General features: G+C 40.4%; 1 protein-coding gene across 1 annotated transcript; it reads left to right on the top strand.

Moving 5' to 3' along the window:
* The first annotated feature begins 405 nt into the window (after positions 1 to 405).
* On the top strand, positions 406 to 19,918 carry SHISAL2A (shisa like 2A). Its single transcript, XM_057366972.1, has 4 exons — positions 406 to 614; positions 8,467 to 8,606; positions 14,705 to 14,783; positions 18,210 to 19,918. The coding sequence occupies exons 1-3, from the start codon at positions 433 to 435 to the stop codon at positions 14,734 to 14,736; spliced, it is 354 nt and encodes a 117-aa protein (XP_057222955.1). The 5' UTR covers positions 406 to 432; the 3' UTR covers positions 14,737 to 14,783; positions 18,210 to 19,918.
* The last annotated feature ends 1,422 nt before the right edge of the window (positions 19,919 to 21,340 follow it).

The raw sequence follows: 21,340 nt of genomic DNA, 5'->3' as shown, positions 1-21,340 counted from the left end.
TCATCAAGCCAAGGAGTCCTCAGTCCTACAGAAGTGTGATCCCACCCTGTTGCCCTCCTTWCTTTGCCTGTCCTGAGACCCCACCCAGGTTATGGGCGAGGACGGAGCCCTGAAAACTCCGCTCTACATGGGAAGCGCTGAGCGAAAGCCGCAGCCTTTGAGGGGCAGCCTGAGCTGCCCGGAGCTGCCGGCCCCTCACCGCCCTCTCCCGCTCTCCCCTCTGCCTGCCCTGAGGGCTCGGGCGGTTCCCGCCGCTCCCGCCGTGTGGCGGCCCCGGGCCAGTGGGCGCGGCGGTCCCCGCCGCCAGCGCAGCCCCCTGCCCGCCCGGCTCCGCCCGCCACAGCCGCCTCGCCTCGCCTCCCCTCACCTCCCCTCCCGCCCGGGTGCCGCCGARCCGAGGCGCCGATCGGGCAGCGGGCTGGCGGCCGCGCCATGAGCGCCGAGTGCAGCAGTTACCTCAACGCCGACAAGGTGCTGGTCAGCGGGTTCAGCTGCCCGCGGGCGGGCGGCGACGCCCGCGCCGTGTTCTGCTGCGGCTTCCAGGACGTCAAGTACTGCTGCGATGACCCCCACAGCTTCTTCCCCTACGAGCACAGCTACATGTGGTGGCTCAGGTARGGGAGCGGCGGTGCCTGCCCTGGGAGAGGCTCCGGGTGGGAGCTCGGCTCGGGTGTGTGCTTGTGAGGTACTTGGTAGCTGGGCACTTTCAGGCTGCCTTTGTCCCGCCGAGAGTAGCGGTAGAGCTGCATCTTTAACCCAGAGAGAGTTTTGCTCGTGCCAGGGCARTTTCTGAAGGAAATAACTCGTGGTCTTCGTGAGGAAGCTCTGGGAAACGCTCGGTGCCTCTGGCAGAGCATCGGGAGCATCTCCCGCCCTTTGGTGTGAGGGGAGCGGCTGTCTCGGGGCCTGAGCGCGTAAGATGCTGCGTGCATAAAGTTCCCAGTGACTTAAGCTACTTTTCCGCGTAAGATTAAGTACCACGTAACTTTCCACTCGGAAGGGGCAGATAATGAGCGTGGTGCTCTCCCGGGATAGTGCGAGGATCCGCGTGGCTCTGGCTGGATCTCCAGCAGCGMAGGGAGAGCTGCACTCAGCCAGCCCGGCTGCTTTCTGTGCCTCATCCCCCTCGGGCTCCACAGGATCCACGCTGGCTCTGTCAGGCTGTTAGTACATCTCTGCATRGGGCTTTCACGATGTCCTTACGGACTTGTTATCCTTGATTTTGACAAATCCCCTTCTGGGCTTGCTTATACTGTGCGCTCCTGCAGTCCTGGTCGCAGCAGTCACTACCTGCTGYTTGAAGATAGATCCTGTTATCTGTTTCATACTGTTCCCTACTAGTTTTCCTGAGTGCCCTCCAGTATTAGGATTGTGAGATTTGGTGAACAGCAGTTGCAGCTTCAGTTTATGCACTGTGTTTAAAATGCTGTAAGCATTATTTTGTGTATCAATTCTCAGCTTTCACCTTTCCAAACTGAATAGCTTTTGGATTATCATTGAGGCAGATGCTAAATCACACCAGTTGTTTTAGCTGCGTCTCATCCGTACTGTTTTTCACTCCACAGTGCTAATCTGAAGGGTTCATAATCTGGAGCTGCATGGCCARGGTGTGGGTGTGGCAAGGTTCTAGAGTGGCCAAATACTGCCTCCAGTCTTGCTCTCAGAATCCTTCCTGCTGGTGGCTAATGTGTGGTTGATGCTTTTGGCTGCCAGTTCACAYTGACTCCATGATTTCAGTGAACTGTCACTGAAGACTCTAAAACTTTTTTTTGAGTTCAGAACTGTGTCAAACTGCTCTGAGTTTATGGCTATGTAGGTTTGGTTTTGTTCTTTATACGTTACATTATGTGCACTGGAACTCAAGTACATCACTTTTGCCTGTTCACTCAGTTTTCTGGAAGTCTTCTAGCGTTCCTTACCTTCAGCATTTGATTGCTTGGAGGGGCTTAGGGTCATCAGAAGTCCAAACATCATTCTTCACTAGGTCATAGATGAAGATATGAATAAAGATCAGTCTTGGCAACTTCTCTTTRCACTGAAAAGAGACCACTTAACCTTGCACTTTGCTCCTTACRCTTTTGAACAGACTTAAATTTGTAACAAAACCTTTCCCAAATCCTGTGTAAGTTCAATCTTTTTAACCGCACTTTGAGTGCAGGGCTTTGTCCAAAGGCTTTTTGAGACATCTAACTCTGTCTGCTGGGTTCCTTATCCATCTGCCTATTGGCACTTCATAGACTCCAACAAGGCAGTGTTTTCTCCTCATCCTAATGCTGATCCTTTCATTAAAGATTTTATGTCATGAAGCTGCAAGTGCCAGCAGCTTCCTGTTGGTAGAGCATGGAAACCAGATGGATGGGAGTAGAGACTTCACCGTCAAAGGACCTCTCCCTCATATTTGGGCAAGGTGAACAGGCTTGAACATGATAGCCAGGCTCAGATTCAGTGCTGTGCAACCAGCTCAGCACSCTGATGTTGTGTTTACCTCTTGGCTTGGTGATACTATTTTTATTTTACACATCTTTCTGTCTTGCAAGGGGTGGAATTCAGGTTAATTGGTCTGTAGTTCCTGGGCTCCCCTTTAGAGCCCTGTTATAGGTTGGAGTTACACCAGTCCCCTGTTACATTGGTCTTATGTAATGATGCCCCGACCAGCAGCTCTGCAGTTTCACATGTGAATTCCTTCAGGGCTGGTGGGTTAATGCTATCCAGTGCTGTGGATTTATTAATTTAATTTATTTGTTCTAATGTTTAATGTATTATCATTTAAAATCTACTTTGTCTTGTACAAAGAGTGGGTTGAAGGTGGGGGGATCTCCCAATCGTCCACTGCTGTGACTGACACAGAATTACTTGGCTTATCTGATGTGAGAAGACATCTCCAAGTTTTACAATTCTGCTATCAAATACTCATACTGTTCTAATGTTACATTTTTGCATAGTCTTTGACTGTATTGGTCACAGTAAACCTTCTCAAGATGGCAGAACTACTGAAAGATGAAGTTAATAAAGTTTTGCATCACACTATCTCATCTGGATGATGAGGTGTTGTAATAAAGATTCTTAAAGCTTGATCTTTCCAGAAACTCCAAGAACGGAATCCTGGGAGAGGCTTTAATGAAACACCTCTCTGAAAGCTCCTCCTTTAAAAAGATTTTGTAGGGTCTGAGAAATGACTGCTTTGCCTTTACCTAAGTCAGAAATTTGGGCCCAAATGTTGAAAATTGAGGATTTTTGTTTCTTCTTTGTACAATAGCCCTAAGCTGCTAAAAGTACTCAAGGACATTGCCATTTATGGAGTTTGTGCTTAACTTCTTCTATAACTGACTATATTCACTGTAGAAAATAGGTGAATAAATACAATTTATCTCTCTAAGCAAAGTTACTGAGTGGTTAGAATAGAAATTTCTGTTTCCATAAGTGTTTTCATTGACAAATCAAATCATTTTTAGTTAGTAACACACTGAAAACATTATAATATTGCATGATTTTGAAAACCGTATTTTTTCACATTATAGTTCAATTAGGAGTTAAAGGAAAATATAAAAATAACATTTTCTGTCCTCTTAGAATGTTTAGGTGATCACTAGACTGCTACTAATATTGGTTGGTAAGAAACATATGTTAAAAATAACCCTTAAAAGGCTTCTTTCAGCCTTTGAGGACACGCTTTTAAAACTTGAAACTCTTGAGATTTAAAAATRTACAAGAGTTAGCCAAACCAGCCAAGGTAAATCTGGAGATGGAATGTACTGAGGAAGGGAAAGCAGCTGAAAGCTCTGATGGGGGAATTGTTTCAGGTTTTGCTGTACTCCAGAGCTTTAAATCTTCAGGTGCTTGACTCCTTCCAGATATTTGAAAGCAGTGACTGACTGTGCTGCAAGTGCTTGGAGATACCTCAGGGATTACTTCAGTTTGGTGACACACCAGGTAGAATTTCAGGAAACTATTGCACATTTCATTTGTGTTTTTCCTGCTGTGGGAGTGGCATGGCCAGACCCCTTGGCATCCAGCTCTGACAGAAGCAGTGCATGGAGAAGCCAGCAGCCTTGGCAACCTGAAGCAATAGTCTCTTGCAGGCCTATGCTCTTCTTTATTCTTGCCRAATCTACTGTCTGTACTATGTTTAGAACCAGCTGCTGCCCTATCCCTTAGCAACATGGAACCCTCTTTTTCCCTCCCACTTCTGCAAAAATTGCAATATTTAACAACATCCTAACACCTTCTGGACTATCGTGGATAGCAGACCGTTGAGCAACTCTGACACATTTCATATTTCCCCTGGCATTTATTAATGTAATTAATATTATTAATTTCTGACTTAGCCTTTTTTTTTATTTTGGGCTGATATTTAAAATCAAAGAATATAGTTACTTCTACTTTTTTTTGTTAGATCATATATCTTGAAAAGCTGATTTTAGCAAAGAAGTGTGAAGGATGCATTTTGCTGTCTTGTACAGCTGTCAGGAGTGCACGGAACAGGGAAAGCAACATTAGGAAAAGGCAGAATTCATCAGAAGGTTATTCAGCTTTTGAAACCACAAAACAGAGATGCTATAAAACACCAGTGAGCAAAACACTGAGCAGCTCAGCCTSCAGAGCAGTGTGCTGTGCATGTACATGCAGTTAGCACATCTGCTTTACCTCCCAAGCTGAGTGGAAGGGGACAAATGCTGAACATGTGATATTTGTACTGAACTGGTTATGCAGCAGTTATGTTCAGTCAGCCTTCTTGTTTCTCCTTGTTTTTAAGTATTTCAGGTTTATTTTTGTCACTTTCCTGTGGAGTTTTATTTTGCAAATTTAATGTCATCTTTCAGTATCAAATAGAAGTATATTATTCATTCCAAAGCTGTATCTTTTAAGATRCATGTAATAATACATATTTGATTAAAATTCTGTCAAGCCAAGTATAGATTTTACGCAAAATGTTTTCTTAATTAATACCCATAGAGCCATGGTGGCCTAATACTGAGGCCAAGCTTTGCTTGGCTGTASCAATCTCCAGGATTCTGTTTTGGCTTTCCAAAATAGCAAGTATTTAGTTTCTCTGTGCCCATTCTTCCAGTCTCTTGACAATATTTATCTGTATGCTTTGCAAATACTATGAACAACACGTCACTGCAACAATAGCATCGGGAACATTTGATTTACTCTGATCCGGGTGACTCATGAGCTTCCTTTTAGTCAATCTGTGGGCAATACTGCCTCTGCTCAGCCAATATTTAAATTTTCCCTGGCTATTGCTGGTGTGGATGGAGTAATTTTATGGACTAAAAATAACTGTAGGTGTGTGATGCTGAGCATCCACTGRCAGACAAGTCGATGACCCACTCAGCAGCTCTCTGGACAAAGCTTGGGGAGCCCTGGGGAGGCTGCTGGTGGAGTGGAGCCTCTCTGCTGAGTGAAGCCTTCAACTGAAGGCCTGGATGTGGCAGTCAGTGTGTAGGAGCACGGGTGAGATGTGTGCTATAGCTCTGTTTTTATGTGGAAAGTAACTTGGGGGAGTTCTGTTTGGCCTYGTTTGGATTTTCTACCAAACTTAACATTGCTCATGGTCAGGGTTATCTCTAAGCCTTCTTTGTCATCTTTATGCCAGATCATTGCCTTGGGATTGAGTGGGTTGTTAATGCAGAGAGTTTTGCTCCCTAATGAGGCCACAGCTGTGGGAAAGAGGGACTTTTTAGTTTACTAAAAAGTATGTTTAATGTCTGTGCTGTCAGAAGGCTGATTTTGAAGAAGYACACGGAGACCTGCAGACTGTTACCATGTGGCTGCTGATTGGCCTTCAGACAGTGTTTAATGTAAAGAATGGAGCAAAATGCTTTTAGCAAGGGCTTTTCTATGCAGATATGCAGCACCACAATAATTGCTGTAGAATCTAGAGCACATGCTATAAAGTTGTCTTTATTTTCAGAGGAGTGTAAGTATTATTTCGTCTTTTGTTTCTGGTAACAGCTTTAACTATTGAAAAGAAAGAAAATGTTGTTTTCTGGTTAAGAATCATCAGTATTCWGAGCTGCGGAAGACAAATTTCTGTGGATTAGATAAATTAAGAATCAACCCTCCATCCCCAAACTTTAACTCATATTAATCTTATAGAACTTAATTATGCCTTCTCTGTGGGTTGATGGCTTCAGCGATTTAACAACAATCTGGTATTGAAACATCGTGTTTAAAAAGAGTAAGTACAAATTGTCCTGATTTCTGATTCACTCAGGGAGTGGAATCAGAGTATCTATTTGGTTTTGTAATACTGGTGAGATCTTCTCATCTTGTTGCTTAACCATGAGAAACACTTCTGGTAGCACATAACCTGTGATGAGTCTTTGACCGGGAGAGTTCCTCAGGAGTTGTTTGTCTTACCTTTGCCATTTGTAACTCACAAAATGTCTTACACAGGTTGTGTAGTGATACTGAAGATGCATTGTGCAATACACAATGTATATTGTGTTGTTCATATCATCTTCTTCAGCTGCATGGAGGAGAGAAGTTACAGTTTCCTGAACAGAAAAACGTATAATTATTAATATGTACTTGATCTGTTCAGCTTTAGGGCAGCTGACTGTTCCATGTTCGGATAATGGTGAGCAATCTCCTTAGATTGGAATTTAAATGGAATCTTACAATAGGGCTCRTATTGTCATGAAAAAATATCAGATAAATGTTTCTGAAGGGCCTTGTTTGTATCAGTTGATTCTATGACTGTTCAGCCTCCTGTAATGTTGTGTGTTTCTTCTGTTTTCTCTATTTGGGTCAAGGTGTTCCAAGTCAAAATGCAAAAATAAGGCCAGAACCCAGGTGAGATYTCTGACTGTAGGTCACATTCAGATTCCATAGTAAGCAGAATATTGCTTGCTTGCAAGTTTTTGTTTGAGCCAAAAAGCAGTAAGGAAAAATTTGCTTAATATRTGCATATATGCACAAACACATAAGGACACCCTAGTTGATGCAGATGATAAATACCATGAAAAACGTTCAGAAGGGTAAAGCTGTTCTTTCCAGAACCATTTTTGCTGATAAAAAAATATTTTASCTGTGCATAGAGCTAAATGTTGCACAAGCTTCATTACTGAAGCTGGCCAGTAACTAATGAAAACTGGACGTGAAAGTCATAGCGATATCTGATGTTCTCATCCCACTGATTTTAAGAGTTTCTCCTGTGGACATATCTGTGTGCTGGTGCTATGGGAGCTTGTAGAGAAGCTTTGCAGTAGCTTGAATGTAAAATTCATAAAAACATCCCTAGGCACAATTCTTCTCATCTCCCTGCAAGGCCACAGTAGAGTTGACTTCTCACTGATAGCAGCGATATATAAAAGCATTTTTATGACTAGAGGATGGAGCTTGTAGAATTCAAGACATTCATCTCTCTTCTGTCCTTTTGACATCTGTCAAAATTGTAAATGTACCAGAGCAGTAATAGAAGGATTCTCAATCCTCAGACTCTTCCTCTGTGACCAAAAGGCTGCTGTTTAATTTCACCAGAAGTCAGGATCTTTGGCATRGACTGTAAAATAGAGGACTGGAACATGGAAGGCATCAAATGGCCCAGGAGWGTGTAGGAAATGATAGCTAGGCTGTAGTGTATTAAGACCTTTATTTCATCATGAGAATTTTATATTARGAAAAGACTTGAAAATAAGGGTTGGAAATARGGAGAGRTTTCTGTRTATACATGTACTGTCTCACTGTATGCCTGTGGGAGATGTATAAAGTAGCTTTTATCCTGCAGGACTAGTACCTTAATAAAATCTACAYMTAGTACTGTATGCTTGGCTTCCAGAGTAATTAATTCCTGCTTCTTAGATRTCTTTGATGCTGTGTGTAAACTAATTCAACTTTAGTTTTCCTTTTACTGTGAAGATCATGAGAGAATTTCTCTAGTCTTGATTGGAGATTTATTGCTTTAACACAAAGGCACAGCAGTGATCAYGCTACTCCACCCTGCTCTGTAGAGCTATTCACAGAATTAAATAATATAGCTTGCATGTCTTTTATACTATAAAAATGGCATTTTAGACTGAAAATATAGCTTTAGTAGCCATGTTGTTTGAGCTGCCCAGAGCCCTAGAATCCCTCTGTATGTATGCATGTGATATTTTGAATATCTAGGAATATGTATTGCACTGAAGAACTTTTTAATCTCACTGATGTCAGTTACTGCATGAAGTTATTTCTGATTTTCATAAATATGCTTTAAATCAGATGCAGAAGTTGTATGCAGGAAATGTCACTGAGGGCCAGATGTTAACCTACTGTGTAATGACATCGACCCTTCTGAGGGCAATGAAATAACTGCAGCTTATGCAATTGAAGTTTTGAGCCCTAAACTGTTGTTTACAGTAAAATACACAGTTACTCCTGTGCCTGAGTACAAGTGAACTCGAGACATCATCTTGATCATGGTTTTAATGGATATCCCAGGCTGTCTGTACACTTGATTTCTTTGTTCTTCTCTCTTAGTGTTGGAGCACTCGTGGGCCTGTCGATAGCAGCAGTGGTCCTCTTTGCTTTTATCATCACTGTGTGCGTTCTCTGTTATTTGTTTATCAGCACCAAGCCACGCAGCAAACTGGATCCTGGTTTAAGCTTACAGATGGCAGGTAAGACCAGTTGTTATTGATGTGCATTATCACCTGCAGAGGAAAAGCCTTACTTCGTGTTTAAATGGATGTGGAGGAATCCAGCAGTGTTTATTTTCTTTCTGATGGGCATGTCAAGATGTAATCAAGCTATCCTGCTGTTTCACCTGCTTTGTGAAATCTGTGCCAAGCTCAAAACATTTAATACAAGCTCAGAATATTTCTTTAGTAGTAGGAAGAGTGTAAAAGTTTGCAATACTGAGTGAGGGTGCAACAAATAAGCCCCTTTGTCAGAAAGAGGCTTAGTGACTTAGTCGCTCTGAATTTCCTGTCAAGAGTCTATAAACATATAGTAGTGATTCATTCTAGGAATAAGAATCTCAGRAGAGATTTTAAATGTATTTTCTTGTGACAGAGAGAGATGATTCTTTTTTTTTCCTTTCTTCCTGACATAGGATCCAGTCTTTGAAGCCTAAGACTTTATGTTCCAGTACTAGTAGTCCACACCTTTTGTGCCCAGAGTGTGTTGACAGATGCCTTCAGGAACAGTGCATATAGTCAGAACTAACCCACAGGAAAACCTGCTGCTGCTGCTCCAATTCATTATATTTGTGAAATCTAACTGCAGTCTTGGTGGGGTGCAATAAGTTTCATCCTTTGTCTTGGACTTCCTAATTACTTAAATGTGGCCTCAGCAGTTCCAGCCAGTAAAGCTGTAGGAAATAAAAGGACTGTTGTAGTTACTTGGGCATTGGAAGTTGAACAAGTTGGAATAGTGGAATAATTCTTGGAAAAAAAAAACCTGCCTCAAATTTACTTTTTACTTGTTATTTTAAAATGCTTCTATACCTGCATGGCAGTAAATGACCAATCAGTTACTGAAGTTACTGAGTTACTGTAATTATAGCTCATTATACWGCAGTAAGCCCCCTCCTGACTGTCTAGTTAACACAGTCCACTTCATACCAACTTTCTTATGTCTAATTTTGTTCTCCAGAGAATGCAGGCTTTGATTTAAAAGTGGTTCATAGAGCTGTCAAGAACTGCAAAGCTTCCCTTTGTAGCTGTATAAGATGAGCAAGCTGCTGAAGTCACACATTCAGAAAACTGCTACTAATCTGAAAATTGAAAACTTCACACTTGTACTGGAGAGAGAGTGGAATTAAGACCTGCTACCTAGAACAGCCTAAATAAACTCTTGGGTGGGATGAACAAAATGCTCTCGTGCTCTTCTACAAGATGGTTGTGTTTTAATTATAAACTGGCATTATGCTTTTAAACGTGATGCTGTTTAACTTCTTCCCTCAGGTTTTCCTGCTATGGCATCAGCTCTAAATTCATTGCTAGGACAGCAGTGCTGTATTTCTCATGCCTTTTATTTTTGTGCCAGACATGTTTGGCACATGGGGAGCTGGGAAGGAKGCAGGTGCTATTGCACCACTGCCAAGAAATTCCATCTTTCGGTATGGACTCGAGCCCTGCTGCAAACCCACATCCTGCTTGAGTAGTAAAGGTTGTTCCTTTCTTCCTATCATGAGGGGAACAGCATCCCACGTTCCCCCACTGATGACCCAGTATTCATGTATTTATTCCATGTCCCAATTCCAAATGTTACGAATCCAGGAAGCTGAGAGCCATCTCCTGTGCGGTTTGGAGCTTCACTCAGACAAATTCCTTTGTGTTTAAACATGGCTTTGACTTTGCTCTCCTGTATTTTTCATTTTTTTTTAATTCTGATTCTTTGGCTGCTTCAAATGACATTTTTTTCACATCTAAATTCTGATAGCTTTGGCAGTTGTTGAGGTAGGTTGCTGGAAATTGAAAGCCAGTTGCTTTGCTGAGGTTGAAAGATCTTTGGATATATTTTAGGATTTCATTGGCAAGCCTGAGTGCTTGTCTTCATCATATTTGGGTTTCTTTCACACAGAAGTCGTGCAAGGGCTGAGTGTCTGACAAGATGGCTGGTTAGCTGCTTGCAGGCCTGGGGAACAAAAACAGCCTCTCTCTTAATCTTTCAGTTCTTCTGGGATTTCAGCATAACGTTGTACAGGCGATAAAAAAAAATAGAATAGTTAAACCAGTTTTTAGATGCTTTAGAGAATTGAAGGCCCAAGGACCATGACTTTTGATCATGAACTCAGTTCAACACAGCTTCTTCTGAGCCAGCATGATTTTGCTTTTAGATGAAGGCTGTGTTGCAGTTTAAGTGTTGTGCAACATCTGTATCCCTGAACCAGTATATTTTTTTATATTCAATTTCACCCATAGTACATCAGCTCAGTTGGAGTTTTGTATCTCATTAARCATACAATTGATTATTTTATGCCTTTCCTACCTCACATAATAGTCTAAGTTGGTCATTGTTCTGTGGGCTTATCAAAGATCTCCTAAATATGCAAGTGGAATGTTCAATTTTTACAGAAATTATTTCAAGATCAATGATAAATCTAACAATAAAATGAGTGTGAAGCCCTTTATTAAAGTTTCTAATTCTACGAAAGGCGTATCAACTGGAATTTGCCTCTGTTTAGACTTGAAAAAATGGTCTTCCAAAGCATCACCACCRATAATACAGAAATACTTCCTGAKTTAGCTAAGGATGTTTTAGCCTTAGCAAAATCTGTCATTTTAATCTGAGGACTGAAATCTAAGTAAAATGAGCTCAGTCACTGGTATAGACAAGGAAGAACCACTTAAATRTTAGCAGAATTATAAAATTCTATTCATAGTGTCCTAGGGTAGAGTGCAGRGTTGATCCATAATATGCAAGACAGTATGTGCAGGCAAAGGAGAAAATCCCTTATTTCAGTTGCTCTATAAGCTTTTTTAAGAGAAAGTATTTTTCACTGAACTCGTTGTAGATGTTTTGTTTCCCCTTCGAAGGCTGGACAGTGGTAAAAAACTGTTACAGTGGTGAAACAGTGGTAAAAAGGCCTCAAAGAAATCCAAGCCCTGAGTACGCAAATATTATGTATTTATTCAAGTTGAAAGAGAATTTGGTCATGTGCTTTTTTCTTCTTCTAACAAAAAACTTGTCTTTGTGCAAAAGGTTTATTCCCTATAAAATATGGGGAACTAGGAGGTCACAAGGTTGCAAGTGTTTTGTTAAGGCTGAGTGAATAATGCTGGAACATCTCCCCAGTCAGGTCAGAAGTGGTAAACAGGGCAGAAAAGGAGAAACGCAGAGGCACATCTGCTGTTCAACTCTGGGAAAGGTGTACGTACCTTTGACCAGGCAGCTGATGGGAGAGGAGTGATCATCTCTGCTGGCTCCTGAGAATGCCATCAGAGATATAAAAGGTAGAGAGAGACTCTTCACCTTGGTGACCCAAACAGTTTTTAAACACATTTTCTGAGTTGCCCCTGCCTTTCTGCCAGGTCTGGAAAGACCTTTCAGATGAAGTGTTCTGAACCACTGCAAAACATGAATAGCAAATTACATTTTATGATGGAAACTAATACTTTTCCCTTAAAACTTAGCACAGGAAGACCTCTGTAATGCATTCAGAGTCAGACAGCAGGGACCTTTGGGTTGGAGTGTGAAAGAACTGTGGTCTTGTAAATTAATCATAAGTGCTGGGAAAAATGTGCTTTAATAGAAGTTATTAATTCCTTGTTCTTGCAAAGTAGTGACATCATAATATGCGAAAGTTCATGGTTTCATTTCATAATAARGAAAAACACAGCTTGAAAAAGAGCCAGGGGGCTTTCCTGTCCCTATTTCTCTCCTTAATTAAAGWTTCCTCATGGGACATGATTCAAATATATGAAATATTCAGGTATTTTGATGAAAAAGCACAAAAATTGTCCTTCTTAGCTCAGTACAATTATCTGACTATTGGCTGTGAAAGCAGATAGGTGCTGTCTGAATTCAGATGCACTGCTTGGCTTTTGGGCCATGAATTGATAACTTTGCCTTCTAGGTTTAGGAGTAATATCAGCTGTCTGGTGTTCTTGTAGCTGGCTTTAAATTTTCCCCAGTTAGGCTACTTTTATCTTTGCCARTCCCCTTTGTGGGGAAACATCTGCCAAATGGGCTCAACTGTTATAAAAAATACTTTTTTCTTTAGGAAATAAAGAAAAAATCCATTTTCGAGCTGGGAATTCAGATTTAGTGGAAGAGTACATCATTAGGAAAGATTAAATTTTGAAATGTTTTTATTGGACTCCTTAGCTTTTAKACTTCCCAGGCTTCCTTGTAACAGTGAGTTTTTTGCAGCTTATTAGGAGTCAGGTTTTTAACCAAATATACCTATAGTTGCTGTAGGCTTCAAAAATAAAATGYCTTCCTCTGTAAGTGAGAAAGATACTTTTCTTCTTTTTGGATTTGTTTTTTATCAGCTGAAATAACTTGGTTTCAACCAAKATCTTAGCTTAAATATTACTGTGCAGATTTTTTTAAATGTTAAAMTATCAAATGCCATTTTTGCATTTTTGAAACTGAACTGCAGCTTTTTCAACTMAAACAAAATAAAATGCAGCTTTCAAAACACTTCAATAACAAATAATCCCCTTTCCCAATCTACTTTGTTTCAGTTTCTTATTAAATTAAAATATTAGTATTCTCAACTCGTCATCCCTTTTGAATAAAGGGAACCTGGTTTTCAATCCCTTCCCTACACACTTGTTTAGAGAAGAGTACCCGGCCCAGTTAAGTTTATCTTTTCTCTTCTCTTTGTGTTGGCCCACACTTGGGGAAGTGGAAAATGAGGTCAAAGAGAGTGTTGAACTAGAGGGTAATGGGAAATACAGGGAGGCCTGGGAGGAAGATTGATGAGYTCCATAAGGAGAATTAGATGACAGGATAAAGCAGGGAAAGGCTTTGGAGCTGGTAGATAAAAGAGGAAACTGCAAGGAGCTGAATGCTCCTGGGACCSTGTGGGAGAGGGATGGGACTAATGGAGCTGAGAGCAGCAGAGCATGGAGGCAGCAATACCAGAGCAGAGGGAGAAAGTCCTGGGGGCCAGGAATTGGGACAGTGGCTGTGGGTGGGCTGGGGAGCAGAGACAGGGTGCTTGGGGAGAGAGAGCCTGGCAGATGGGGAATCATGTRCAGGGTTGAGATTTAGGGCAGAGAAAAGGGAGGAGAGACTCCAAATATCACCTGTTGTTCATAGATATGGGGACTAGCATGGGAAGCATAGTAGAAGAAAATTGTACTGGAAACAGAAAAGGACTGGAAACAGAATGAGGAAAGTGGGAAGGCAGTGAAAGAATGAATATCAGGTAAGAAAGAAAATAAATTAAGGTGAAAGYTTGGTTAGGAAAGTCTTTTCTTCTAGAATTTTGTTTTCTCAGCTGTCTGCAGGGAGAGTATCTCCTTTGCTGCAGTGATCCACTGCAGGRCTGCCTTTGCTTTAGTTACTCTGATCAGTTGGGCAAACTCAAATTATCTGCCCTGAGTCAAAAGATTGCCAACCTTCTGCTCCAAGCAGGTGTCTGTATCAGTTAGCTGGTGGAATTGTGATSAATTATTACTTATGTTGACCTATGAAGTTGTGCTCTGAAGAACAATGTTCAAATGCTACTAAGCTTCAAAACGAAAGGCTAAAAAGATGGGAGATGCCAGAACCTAAGATTTAGTGGGAAACTGGTAAAATGTTTAACTAAAAAGGGCTTTAAGTGCTCCTGACATTACTTTAATCTTTCTAGAAAGCATAGGTAAGGCTTCTTTTATGCAAAGGCATATTGTGACTTCCCCACATACACATACACAGAGCTTTGGGGTCACTGGATGGAGGTGCACTGAAAGCAACAGTATATGACTATATCCAGAGAGGGATGAGAGTTTAGGGTCTATTTTCTTGAATATGGGAAATATTTAATGCAATTTCTTTCAGGAGATTTCCTGCTACAAGTCCAACTTATACCACAGTGCTGCTACCTTAAACTGCTCTTCACTTTGATGTTTATTCCTTTTTAATGCAAGTAAGTTAATAATTGCAGCCTCCCTRAGGCCCAGGAATGCAAAGAGGAATGGGTTTGATCTGTCTCATCCTCTAAAAATTGCAGAAGATTCCAGGAGCTGTGGTTTTTTGCAGTGCAGTGGGCACATCTGTGTATTACTGCTTGCTGATGGAAGAATAATGCTGTCCTTCTAAAAATGCCTTTGTTTTACAGATAGTGAGGCCAGAGGAAGTTCGATATGTTAAAAACCAGASGCACTGAATGGATTCTATCAATGCTGTGAAGAAAAGAGGTACCATGAGAACATTTATTTTCACTTTTTTCTGTTGTGTTTGTGTACTCCTTCCTCTGTTTTACATGGATTTTATAAAATGCCATGATTCTTTATATGGGTTTTTAACTTTCTGAAAAGCACTGGCAAACTTTCTCTGATTGATTTAATTGTACATTGCCCTGGTGCTGTCCTTGAACAGGGATGTCTGCAGAGACTTGGACAGAGTTCTTCCCCAGACAAATCTCTTCTAGATTTACTGGTACATGAATACTCCATCATTGTTATGTGCCAGAGAAGATTACATTCCTCTTGTGCTGTTATTGTCCTTTCCCTGAGCTGTCCTGGATGCACCAGAGCTTTACTAAGGAGGCAGACACTGTAACTTGTTCAAAAGAATTTCTTTAATGATGAATTGCCAGAAAGTTTCCTGTGTGACAAAGGATGAAAACAGTGAAGTTTCTGGTGGGCAGAAAGTGATATTTTGCTTCCTGGGAATGYAGGAATGAGTGCCAAGTCAATTCTGATACAGCGCTGGTCAGGGTTATCTTGCAAATGATTTTTATGCTGGTATCCTGTGTGAAGGTCAAACTGCCTATGGCATAGAGCGTGCAAAATAGTGTTTAAAATGTACCCCAGTACAGACAAGTTGTACTTCAGACTCAAGAGGAATTTATGAATAATGCAAAGGACCTCAGATGGCATGAAACATGCATTTTACTTTCTGCAGGGGGTGAAAGCTTACGGCTGAACAGCCACARAATGTGAGAATAGCTGCAGATCAGCAATGTCTGTCACAGGAAAAATAAGTGGTCCTGTTTGCTCAGCAGTTGTTTTCAGATGAGCAGGAAAGTAAATGAGTCAAGAGTTCCCTGCTTCATGTATTTTCTCATGTATCCTTAAAAAAAAGCCACCCTGTGCATCCCAAGTGCGAATGCATCTTTCTCAGAGCTCTTTATCGGTGTAACAGGTTGKTTTTGGCTGTTTGTCCTTATAAAAATACTGAAGTGTAACAAAACTAATTTAAAAACTCCTAACCACCTCCACACATTTTTTTTCTACTGTTGCAAATGAAATGGCTTGTGGGAGAAAAATGCCATGGGAAGACTAAAATGGATCCTGCAGTCAGAAAGCCGTCTGTAGTGAGAAAATYCAAAAATATCTGAGGCAGGCACCAAGTACTGGGATGAGCTGAGGTCTGTGAATGTGGCATTGCTTTCTGAAGGCCATGAGCCTCTTGTTTCCTCATGCTTCTGTTTCTCTGCTTTTCTGTCATGGTAGAGAGGCTGATGTTTATAGAGTGCTTGCTAACCACTGTTGCTTACAGGAAGAGAATTGAAAGGCAGCTGCAAAGGACTTGTGTAGGGTTTGAATGCATGCATTACATAAAGAGAAAAAAATGTGGAAGCTTTATTCTGGATGAATTACCCAACTCCTTTTGTTGGCAAAATGAGGCTGGCATTGTAGTGAATAYTCAAAATACTTGAGACCTGACTTGGAGCTAAATCCAGGAAAACTATGTCCTTAGAGCTTTTTTGCTTCCTGATTCAGAATGGAAAAACTGGCAACTTTCTGTGAAAACTGAAAGGGAGGCCAGGATATTTTCAGAACATCAACCCATACTATGGCTACCTGTTGGTTGGAATTCCAGGTCTCTAATTGGTTTTTGTACCCTGCTTTTCATATGTACTTGTTGCAGATTTCATACCCACACCTGTCATGGGGAGCCACTTCACAGTGCAGAATTAAGCCAGAGAGTCCATCAGTGGCTACAGATTTGTACTGCTGTGAGAAAGCTACTGGTGCCAATTAGATTTCTGTTAGCAGGCATATTTCCTCTGCCAAATTCACTGGGTTTTAATTAGGAACAGGACCCCTTACAACTGGTGTGGTTCAGCATACAATTCAAGCTTGTTTGCATGCTCTTTTCCAGCAAAAGGGCAAACACAACTCTTAGCTTTCAAAGCGGAAAGGAGCGGAACTAGGCAGCTGGAGGCATTGCTTCTAACCTAGAGTGATAATATATGAAATCATTAAATAGTTGAGCTATGCACAAGAAAAATCTGACAGATTTCGTGAAGACAAATCATGACWAACCAATCTAATTTCTCTCTCTGTCAAGGTAATTTTGCCTATCAGATAAGTGGGAAYAAGTGGCTATGATTACAGCTCTTWATGAAAATGCAGTCAAAGAGAAGTKTTCAATGAGTCATTCTCAAGCACGTTTTTGGAGGGAAGAAGGATGTCTTGGATAGTGTCTGGTATACTATCCCAGATGAGTAGTAAGAGCTTGGCTGACTAAAGAGCACATGTATAAAATTTATGAATGACACCATCCTGAAAAGGGTTGCAAGACTCTGGGGCTAAAACTACCTTTYAAAATTATCTCGGTGCCCTCAAGAAATATTCTGAAATTAAAAAAAAAGGTGAAATACAGTAAAAATTGAAGCACTGTAGTTAAAAAGGAGAAACCAAATCCTCAAGTATAACTAAATGTAAATTTACAACTACGTCTCATGTTTTAATTTATCAGGAATGCGTAATGTAATTCTCAGAGCCTTCAGCAGAAAATAATCTAGAATCTACAAGAAGTATCACTGATAATTCAGATGACCATCACTCTTCTCAGTGAACCAGTACTGAAGTGATTCTCTTTGCTGGTTATGATGCTCTTCGCTGCTGGTGGCCATCTGCCTTGAATCCAAGATTYCATGCCTCAGAACTTCTGTCAGGGGCTGAGTTAGCTGAAATTATCCAGCCAGACTGCAATGCATGTCCATTTTTTTTGCATATCTAGACAAGCATTTGCTTCTAAAYCCATCTGTACCAACAGCTGTTGTGCTTTACCTCAGAATCAATYCTGCTTTAATGAGTGGTAGAGCAATTTATTCGTATAGAAATTCCTCAAGTGTACTTTGGAATATATTCTGTTATCTTTCAKGGTTAAAGGAACACATTACAGGTATGTCTGTCACTAAAAAGAAATTAAATGCATAGTTTAATGCAGATATTAGTGGTGCATTTTCCAAGTGGCACTGCATAGAAATGTTAGATAAATGATTGTTTTTATCTACGAAACATTTTTTTTTTATTTGTTTTAGCACCATTGTACCTTGGGCCTTTACCACATGCAAGGGGAAATCATCACTTGCCCAGCAGAGGAGCAGCAGCAGAGCTACCCATCCACATACACCCCCAGAGGAGGCACTTAGTGTTTCACAGCTGTAATAATGCCCTTTAGAGTTGTAGTTCTCCACATGATAAAGGTTAGGAATATAATGAGATACTTGTAAAGAAATGTCAGTAAAATGGATTGAGCTCTGTGGTTTGTTCTGGGTTTATTTATTTATTTTTTTGTAGGATCTTCTTATCAACTCTGCTCAGCAGCAGAGGAAAAAAATCTTTGCTTGTTCAGTGTAATTCTTAACTTTGATTGGTGTTTTGCAGATATACAGCTTCATCCTTCACCCCACCAAAGCAAGCTGTTGACAGAGCCAAGTGGCTTCAAGTGAATCCCCAAGCCACAAGGATGGACTGTGACTGTGAGCCACRGGAACCTGACTCACTCTTCCAAAGGTGTTTCCTGGCTCTTACAACCACTGCCAGTAACCAGAGGCCAAGCTGAAGCTGTGYCAGGATGTGTTTGTGTATGGTTGCTGTACTGAAAAGTTGTGTGTTTTGATTTGCACGTTATCAGCTACTGCTGTCAGTCATTTCCATGCCAGTTGTTGTCTCTATTCTGTGCAATTCCAGTGAGATAACACAGTTGTCAAGCAGAGCAGAATTTGGCACACCATGTTGACCAAGCTTTATTTTAAKCTTTCCCCGTGTGCCATCTCAGTGTGGTGTCTTCATGTCATAAACATGGTTGTTTTTAGCCAAATGTGACTGTTCAGTGCACAAACAAATGTGAATTCRGTACCTCAATAAAATATGGCATTAGTGTTGTATTTTTCTTAATTTATCATTTCCCCCCACCTTTGTTTCCTCAGAAGATTCTCATGAATCTTAAAATTATTTTGATGGCAGAATTTTCTAACAAAAAGTGAAGTTAATAAAGAGTGAATTTTTGTAGTGAAGTTCAGATTTTAACAGCTGTTTGCACTGGGAACGGTATACACAGAAATSAATTGGAGTAAACATTCACAGTTGTTTTGCAGATTCTTCATCAAAACATGTTGGAATATTTCTTGTGAAGCAAACTAAAATTTCCTAGTAGTATTTCAGTCTGGAGCCCTAATTTGTGAAGTGCTGAACTTCCTTCAGGTAATCAAACAGCTCTAATTGCACATTTTATTTCCCCAGAAGTCTTAAGAACAACCAACACAGTCTTAACTGTCATATTTGAGYTGTCAATTCCTTCAAGCTTTCAGTCTTGAAATCATGAACATTAATGATAATGRTTTCTTTTTATCTTGTGAGGGTTCTTTAAGGTAAGCAATCAAAAGAATTTCAAAACTGTTTAAGCATGCTGTTGATATTAAGGCAGTAGATGGATTATACCTTCCATTTGCAGATGAGGCCTAAAATATTTACCTACCATGTCAGTTTTGCCTGTGGTTATATTTCAACTTATTAAGAYAAAATCTTTGTCTGCTGTTTGGGAGTGACATCTTTTTGTGTGATAGTGCTTGAAATTTAAACTCTGTAGCTGTCTGGTATTATGCATCAAAACCCCTAAGTGCTTCTGATCTCMTCTGCTCTTGTGTGAAATATCACACCAGTGCTTCCACATGAAGTAGAGAATGTGGTGTATGTTCTGTCTGCATACAATATCTCACTAAAATGGTATTTGCCGCTGAGGACTTTGAGAAAATTAGAACCACACTGAATGCACAAAAAAAAAATTTAGAACAGCAGGACATAAACCATGATCTTCCAGCCTCACAGCTTTCTTGACTGGGACTGTCAAAGAGCAGAAGGGAAAAGGATTTATGAGTTTTGCCTTCTGGTTTCCTTGGAGGATACCAGCCATGAGATAAACCTTCTGGAAGCATATGCTTCATTTTGAACCACCAATAAAAGATTTATGGAAGATGAAAAAAAAAGTTTATTTAAGTTATTTTGACTTCATACACACTTGGGTCAGCACTTCTTTAATTTTTAAATTTTAAAGATACTTAAAAGTAACAAGATAAACTCAATATTTTGAATGTTGCAAGATCAAAATATGTTTGATTTTTGTCTCTTGGGCAATTTCTAAAACTTTGATTTCTCAAACGAWAAGGTTATTTTCCCCTTCAATCCTGGGCTTTTTATTGATTTTGAGTATCTTAAGACACTAAAGTAAAAGAATAAAAGTAAGAAACAGAACTCAAAAAAAAAAAATGCTTCCAGTTCTTTGCCTATGACCRATGTCTGTTTTTGTTTTCAGTCACTGTGTTTAGGAAAACCCATTTCTTTGCCCTTTTAACTAGTTGTTTTGTAATTGAGGGTTTCTAAATGTCACCAAAAAGTACCTCCCACACAGGTTTGATTAGGGAATTTGCACACTGCCCAGAACAGCTTTCAAATGTAATGTGCAGTCACAACAAGGGTGACTCCCTGTGCTTAATAGGCATAATAAGCCTTAATGCACTTGTTAGACACAGCCCTAATTTTTGCCCTGGGAACATTTTAAGCTTAAATTGCTTAAATTACCACCATAAAGCAAATTCAGGGCTGTTGTGCCGCCAGCAGTACAGAAGCCACTAAAACTCACTGGATTTGCTGTGAGCATTTTTTATTGTTTGTCAAAGTTAAGGAGTTTTTCTAATCATAGGGTCAACATAAAAATTATACAGTAGTGTGAAATAGGCCTCTCAGACTGTGGAATATGGAAAGTGTGTCTGTGCACACCCAGACACCAGCAGAGCAGCAYGAGCAGCAGCTCCTGATGGATTTCACTGGGACCAGGCTGGCTGATTCCCACTGGCAGTTCTGGGGTGGCTGCTTCTTGCTTTGCACTCACCCTGGCAGAAGTGGCAGCTCAGTACAAAGTGATCTACTTTTGTCATGCCYAGCATTCTCTAGATACTGCAATATTAATTGCCTGCTCACTTGTGTTACTTAATCTCACTTTGGGTCTAAGCACAAAGTATCTAACCAGTGTTGSCACACAATCAAGTAAGTAGTGACTTTCATARTTGATCACTTTTAAGTACAATTTCKGAAGGATTTATCCTTTGCAAATTTTAAATTAGGGAAGGAACACCAAAGAAAAGTCACGGTTTTMCTGAATGAAAGTAATGCATGTTTTAATTGTTTTCCTAATATGGCAAATGCTCCATCTTTCAAGTTTTGAAAAAGTCGAGGCAGGAAAAGCATAAAGATTCAGCTACTTCCTTGGAATACAAATGAGAAGCTTTTAAGTTTTATTCTGTTAGTCTGATGCTCATGGAAGTTCTGGCTCTCAATTTGAGGTGAGGAATTTAAAAATCTATTTRTCAAAGAGATTTTAAAGTAATTGTAATTGTAAGGTCAAATASTAGGTGTCTGTGGAAGATCTACTTGTTCTTTTCATAGTCATTTGTTTGGAAGTTTAGGAATTGAAGAAAAAAGTTTGTATTTTAACAGATACTGAATGGTGGGGTAGACAT

This window comes from Malurus melanocephalus, unplaced genomic scaffold (assembly GCF_030028575.1).
Source record: "Malurus melanocephalus ecotype Western Australia unplaced genomic scaffold, MMel_1.1 scaffold_74, whole genome shotgun sequence".
Taxonomy (NCBI): domain Eukaryota; kingdom Metazoa; phylum Chordata; class Aves; order Passeriformes; family Maluridae; genus Malurus; species Malurus melanocephalus.
Note: the sequence above shows the minus strand (reverse complement) of the source record. Positions and strands in the feature narration are given on the sequence as shown.

Excerpts from the sequence above, each read along its gene's own strand:
- SHISAL2A (XM_057366972.1), top strand. The coding sequence starts at position 433 with ATGAGCGCCGAGTGCAGCAGTTACCTCAACGCCGACAAGGTGCTGGTC. Across the intron at positions 8,607-14,704 it reads TTTAAGCTTACAGATGGCAG|ATAGTGAGGCCAGAGGAAGT; the intron begins GTAAGACCAGTT and ends TTTGTTTTACAG.